Source organism: Procambarus clarkii, chromosome 62 (assembly GCF_040958095.1).
Source record: "Procambarus clarkii isolate CNS0578487 chromosome 62, FALCON_Pclarkii_2.0, whole genome shotgun sequence".
NCBI classification, from domain to species: domain Eukaryota; kingdom Metazoa; phylum Arthropoda; class Malacostraca; order Decapoda; family Cambaridae; genus Procambarus; species Procambarus clarkii.
The window spans coordinates 30,239,722-30,246,521 of NC_091211.1; the positions used below are offsets into that span (position 1 = coordinate 30,239,722).

At 48.9% G+C, this 6,800-nt stretch overlaps 1 protein-coding gene across 1 annotated transcript; it reads left to right on the plus strand.

Moving 5' to 3' along the window:
- The first annotated feature begins 5,500 nt into the window (after positions 1 to 5,500).
- Positions 5,501 to 6,376, plus strand: LOC138354395 (uncharacterized). The gene has a single exon (XM_069308579.1). It carries the CDS (start codon positions 5,501 to 5,503, stop codon positions 6,374 to 6,376), a length of 876 nt encoding a protein of 291 aa, XP_069164680.1.
- The last annotated feature ends 424 nt before the right edge of the window (positions 6,377 to 6,800 follow it).

A 6,800-nucleotide genomic window follows, 5' to 3' on the forward strand; every position in this document is an offset into this window, starting at 1 on the left:
AGAGTCTTGAGCCATTCCTGCAGGCAACTGAAGCTGCTCTCTCTATTATATTAATAGTTGCCATGTTGTTCCTATCAAACTCCTGTCTAGGTCTTCTGTCATTTAGGGGAGGGTTGTAAATGACTGTCACTATTATCTTAGGTCCACCCATTGTTATAGTTCCTGTTATGTAATCTCTGAATCCGTCACAGCCCGGAATTTCCATCTCATCAAAACTCCAGTCCTTCCTTATCAGCAGGGCCACTCCTCCACCTCCTCTCCCTTCCCTCTCTTTCCTTACTATATAGTAGTCCTTTGGAAACACAGCATCTGTTATGACTCCTGACAATTTTGTTTCCGTTAGTCCTATTACATCAGGGTTTTCTTCTTGCACCCTTTCTGCCAGTTCACTTGCTTTATTGGTAATCCCATCAATGTTTGAGTACATTACCTTGAAGCTCACTTTCTTATATCCAATTTCACCCACACTCCCTACAAGTGTAGGAGGTTGTTCTATGGTCCTTGCTACTTGGGTAGGCTCCGCCTCCTGTGAGGTAGTTGCCAGGGGTTCAGGGGGAGGTGGGGTGGGGGGTGGAGGGCTTAGGTCTTCCTCAGGCCTGCTTGGGTCAGGAAGAAGTCCTGGGGGTGAGGGAGCAGGGATTGCTTGGGGAGAGGGCACGCCCTCCTGCGGTGTAGTTGACAGGGGTTTGGAGGGAGGTGGAGTGGGGGATAGAGGGCTTTGGTCTTGCTCAGGCCTGCTTGGAGCTTCCTTCTCCCTGTGTGTTGCTGCGGGCGTGTATGGGCGTGTGTGTGTGTGTTGCTGCGGGCGTGTATGGGCGTGTGTGTGTGTACTCACCTATTTGTACTCACCTATTTGTGCTTGCAGGATCGAGTATTGACTCTTGGATCCCGCCTTTCCAGCTATCGGTTGTTTACAGCAATGACTCCTGTCCCATTTCCCTATCATACCTGGTTTTAAAAGTATGAATAGTATTTGCTTCCACAACCTGTTCCCCAAGTGCATTCCATTTTTCCACTACTCTCACGCTAAAAGAAAACTTCCTAACATCTCTGTGACTCGTCTGAGTTTCCAGTTTCCACCCATGTCCCCTCGTTCTGTTATTATTACGTGTGAACATTTCATCTATTTCCACTTTGTCAATTCCCCTGAGTATTTTATATCTCCCTATCATATCTCCTCTCTCCCTTCTTTTCTCTAGTGTCGTAAGGTTCAGTTCCTTCAGCCGCTCTTCATATCCCATCCCTCGTAACTCTGGGACAAGCCTCGTCGCAAACCTCTGAACCTTCTCCAGTTTCTTTGTGTTTCTTCAGGTGGGGGCTCCATGATGGCGCGGCATACTCTAAGACGGGTCTCACGTAGGCAGTGTAAAGCGCCCTAAAAGCCTCCTCATTTAGGTTTCTGAATGAAGTTCTAATTTTCGCCAGTGTAGAGTACGCTGCTGTCGTTATCCTATTTATATGTGCCTCAGGAGTTAGATTAGGTGTCACATCCACTCCCAGGTCTCTTTCTCGAATCGTTACAGGTAGGCTGTTCCCCTTCATTGTGTACTGTCCCTTTGGTCTCCTGTCACCTGATCCCATTTCCATAACTTTACATTTACTGGTGTTAAACTCCAGTAGCCATTTCCCTGACCATCTCTGCAGCCTGTTTAAGTCCTCTTGGAGGATCCTACAATGTGTGGATGTGTGTGTGTGTGTGTGTGTGTGTGTGTGTGTGTGTGTGTGTGTGTGTGTGTTCCTGCGTGCGTATTTGGGCATGTGTGGGTGTATTCACCAAGTTGTGCTTGCGGGGGTTGAGCTCTTTCGGCTCGCCTCTCAACTGCCAATCAATCAACTGTTACTAACTACTTTTTTCACACACACATACCAAAAATAACAAATAAAAAAAAATGTCGAATTTAGGTAACTAAAATCAGGCAAGAGAGGGGTGGGCAGACTGAATATTATTGAATTGCCAGAAAGCCTTTGACACGGTACCACACAAGAGGCTAGTGAAAAAGCCTAAGTAACAGAAGACAGCGAGTCAGTGTGAGGGGTGAGGTCTCAGATTGGCGAGGAGTCACCAGTGGAGTCCCGCAGGGGTCAGTCCTTGGACCTATACTGTTTCTGATATATATGTAAATGATCTCCCAGAGGGTATAGCATCGTTTCTCTCATTGTTTGCTGATGCAAAACTTATGAGGAGGATTAAGACGGAGGAAGATAGGAGGCTACAAGATGACCTAGACAGACTGATTGAATGGTCCAACAAATGGCTACTAAAGTTCAGCCAGAGTAAATGCAAGGTAATAAAACTAGGCAGTGGAAACAGGAGGCCAGACACAGGATACAGAATAGGAAATGAAGCACTTCATGAAACGGACAGAAAGAAAGAAAGATCTAGGAGTTGATATCACTCCAAACCTGTCTCCTGAAGCCCACCTAAAATGAATAACATCTGCGGCATACGCAAGGCTGGCTAACATCAGAAAAGCCTTCAGGAACCTGTGTAAGGAATCATTCAGAATCTTGTATACCATTTATGTTAGACCAATCCTGGAGTATGCGGCCCCAGCATGGAGCCCGTACCTTGTCAAGCACATGACGAAGCTGGAAAAAGTTCAGAGGTATGCCACTAGACTAGTCCCAGAACTAAGAGGCATGAGTTACGAGGAAAGGCTGCGTGAGATGCACCTCACGACACTGGAAGACAGAAAAGGGAAGACATGATCACTACCTACAAAATTCTCAGAGGAATCGACAGGGGTAGATAAAGATAAACTGTTTAACACGGGAGGTACGCAAACAAGGGGACACAGGTGGAAACTGAGTACCCACATGAGCCACAGAGACGTTAGACAGAACTTTTTCAGTGTCAGAGTAGTTAACAGGTGGAATGCATTAGGCAGTGATGTGGTGGAGGCTGACTCCATACACAGTTTCAAGTGTAGATATGATAGAGCCCAGTAGGCTCAGGAACCTGTACACCAGTTGATTGACGGTTGAGAGGCGGGACCAAAGAGTGTTACGGCCACTATGGACCAGTAACCGGGTTCTTGATGGTATAACCTCTTTTATAGTATCCGACCCCAAGTCGGTAGTATGCTTTCAAGGACTGTAGTAGTGCAATGAATAAATAAAGGAGGGGGGGGGGGTAAACAATACACGGTTCCCTTCACCACTTTATATATATAATTAAGCTATATTTACACTTATTTACAATTGCGTTTCTGTCACGCAGGACACATACTTCAGCAGTGTTCATCAACTCCAGTATTTCCACTCTCACAGTTCCTTAACCACTCGTACAGGACAACACTGGCGAGTTCACCTTTCAGGTGGGCCAGTCCAGGACACAGCATCACGAGGTGCCTACACCCCACCTTCCCTCTCCAGGCACTCACTGGCAGAGGACTTCAACACCACGCTGACAGGGGTCTCCAGCAGCCATATACAGGGGTCTCCAGCAGCCATATACAGGGGTCTCCAGCAGCCATATACAGGGGTAGTGAACACCCTGGCACAAGCCTCCAGCAGCGCTACACAGTAGGCACATCACTGTCTTCCGTAGACCACCTTAGCCAATCCCGGGGTATACCGATCCTCACGAAACGAAACTATCAGGGAAAGTGCCAAGCCATTATGGTTATATAGCACTGGGAGGGGGTCAAGATAAGGATTTGGGATGGGACGGAGGGAGAAAGGAATGGTGCCCAACCACTTGAACGGTCGGGGATTGAACGTCGATCTGCATGAAGCAAGACCGTTGCTCTACCGTCCAGCCCAAGTGGATGGGCATGCCGATCCTCAACAATACTGCATATACTAGCATCTAAGACACACTGCTGTGATCGACGGCGGCTTCTTGGTCTTGCAGGACCAAGCTAAGGGTTCGTGGACTGCCCAAGGTAATCTACCTTCCTCAGTAGACCCGCCTCCACGTGTCTTTTCTGTGGACATGAAAACGTCATTAATAAGATGGACAGGACACTGGGGAAACCATGGGGTAACTCTCGTTCACCGGGGAGTTGACATTATGCTTTGTAGCGTCAACCTAGATGGCGCTGATAGTGACTCGCCACCCACCAGAGGTCATCCACGTCGACCTCTCTCGCTAACTAGGGCAGGAAACTGGAGCCAATCATCGCTGCCACGCCGCCACCAACGTTGTCCCACATAGCATCCAATACCAGGAGAGTTTGAGTGCAGACTCATAGATGGCGTTGAAATTGTCACTTTACACTCCGACGATGGTGTCAATACCGTAACAAAGAGGCAGAGCTCAACCCCCGCAAGCACAACAACTAGGTGAGTACACACCCAGTAAGCACACTCCCAGGTACTTATTTACTGCTAGGTAACAGGAACATCAGGGTGAAAGAAACTCTGCCCATCTGTTTTCGCCGGCGGCCGGGATCGAACCCGGACCCTAGGATTAAGAGTTCCAAGCACTGTCCATTCAGCCACGGTTCCTTAATGTGGGGCATGTGTGCGTGCGTGTGTACTCACCTATTTGTGCTTGCGGGGGTTGAGCTCTGGCTCTTTCGTCCCGCCTCTCAACCGTCAGTCAACTGGTGTACAGGTTCCTGAGCCTACTGGGCTCTATCATATCTACACTTGAAACTGTGTATGGAGTCAGCCTCCACCACATCACTGCCTAATGCATTCCACCTGTTAACTACTCTGACACTGAAAAAGTTCCTTCTAATGTCCCTGTGGCTCATGTGGGTACTCAGTTTCCACCTGTGTCCCCTTGTTCGCGTCCCACCAGTGTTGAATAGTTTATCCTTGTTTACCCGGTCGATTCCCCTGAGGATTTTGTAGGTTGTGATCATGTCTCCCCTTACTCTTCTGTCTTCCAGTGTCGTGAGGTGCATTTCCCGCAGCCTTTCCTCGTAACTCATGCCTCTTAGTTCTGGGACTAGTCTAGTGGCATACCTTTGGACTTTTTCAAGCTTCGTCTTGTGCTTGACAAGGTGCGGGCTCCATGCTGGGGCCGCATACTCCAGGATTGGTCTTACATATGTGGTATACAAGATTCTGAAATTCCTTACACAGGTTCCTGAAGGCAGTTCTGATGTTAGCCAGCCTCGCATATGCCGCAGACGTTATTCTTTTTATGTGGGCTTCAGGAGACAGTTTTGGAGTGATATCAACTCCTAGATCTTTCTCTCTGTCCGTTTCATTAAGTACTTCATCTCCTATTGTGTGTGTGTGTGTGTGTTCGTGCGTATATGGGCATGCGTGCGTGTGTTGGGGGGAAGAGGATGGTGATATGGGCGTGTGTGAGGGGGGAGGGTGTACATGGGTACATAAGCTCTGGGGGGGGAGGATGTGTTTAGTTCTGCTAAATATGGGGTGAAGAGCAGAGATATTAAGTGAAGATAACAGTTGCTGTACACTGTGACCCACTGCTAAACAGGGCACATTCTGTGAACGAAGCCAGCTACAGTGTGAAGATTGTGTGTAAGTGTACGAAGCAGGAACACTGGAACATTGTATCGTGTATGAGAGCTTCAAGATGTTCCATAGTCATTTAGAGAGCTTCAAGATGTTCCGTAGTCCCTTAGAGAGCTTCAAGATGTTCCATAGTCCCTTAGAGAGCTTCAAGATGTTCCATAGTCCCTTAGAGAGCTTCAAGATGTTCCATAGTCCCTTAGAGAGCTTCAAGATGTTCCATAGTCCCTTAGAGAGCTTCAAGATGTTCCGTAATCCCTTAGAGAGCTTCAAGATGTTCCATAGTCCCTTAGAGAGCTTCAAGATGTTCCATAGTCCCTTAGAGAGCTTCAAGATGTTCCATAGTCCCTTAGAGAGCTTCAAGATGTTCCATAGTCCCTTAGAGAGCTTCACGATGTTCCATAGTCCCTTAGAGAGCTTCAAGATGTTCCATAGTCCCTTAGAGAGCTTCAAGATGTTCCGTAGTCCCTTAGAGAGCTTCAAGATGTTCCGTAGTCCCTTAGAGAGCTTCAAGATGTTCCATAGTCCCTTAGATTGCTTCAAGATGTTCCATAGTCCCTTAGAGAGCTTCAAGATGTTCCATAGTCCCTTAGAGAGCTTCAAGATGTTCCATAGTCCCTTAGAGAGCTTCAAGATGTTCCATAGTCCCTTAGAGAGCTTCAAGATGTTCCATAGTCCCTTAGAGAGCTTCAAGATGTTCCATAGTCCCTTAGAGAGCTTCAAGATGTTCCGTAGTCCCTTAGAGAGCTTCAAGATACTCCATAATCCAGATGTTTCGTCTTCAGGAGTGAGAATGTCCAACCATTTGGGCTGGACGGTAGAGCGACGGTCTCGCTTCATGCAGGTCGGCGTTCAATCCGCCGACCGTCCAAGTGGTTGGGCACCATTCCATCCCTCCGTCCCATCCCAAAACCTTTCCCTCATGTGTCCTCACACATGAGGGTGAGGAATAGTGAGGATCTCAGTCAGGAAGAAGTTTCCCAATGGCCACTCCAGGTGGCGCCAGGTGAGGCGGCACCTCACCTCTGGCACTACAGTGGGCACTCCAGGTGGTGCCAGGTGTGGCGGCACCACACACCACCTGGCACTACAGTGGGCACTCCAGGTGGCGCCAGGTGAGGCGGCACCACACACCTGGCACTACAGTGGGCACTCCAGGTGGCGCCAGGTGAGGCGGCACCACACACCTGGCACTACAGTGGGCACTCCAGGTGGTGCCAGGTGAGGCGGCACCACACACCTGGCACTACAGTGGGCACTCCAGGTGGTGCCAGGTGAGGCGGCATCACACACCTGGCACTATAGTGGGCACTCCAGGTGGTGCCAGGTGAGGCGGCACCACACACCTGGCACTACAGTGGGCA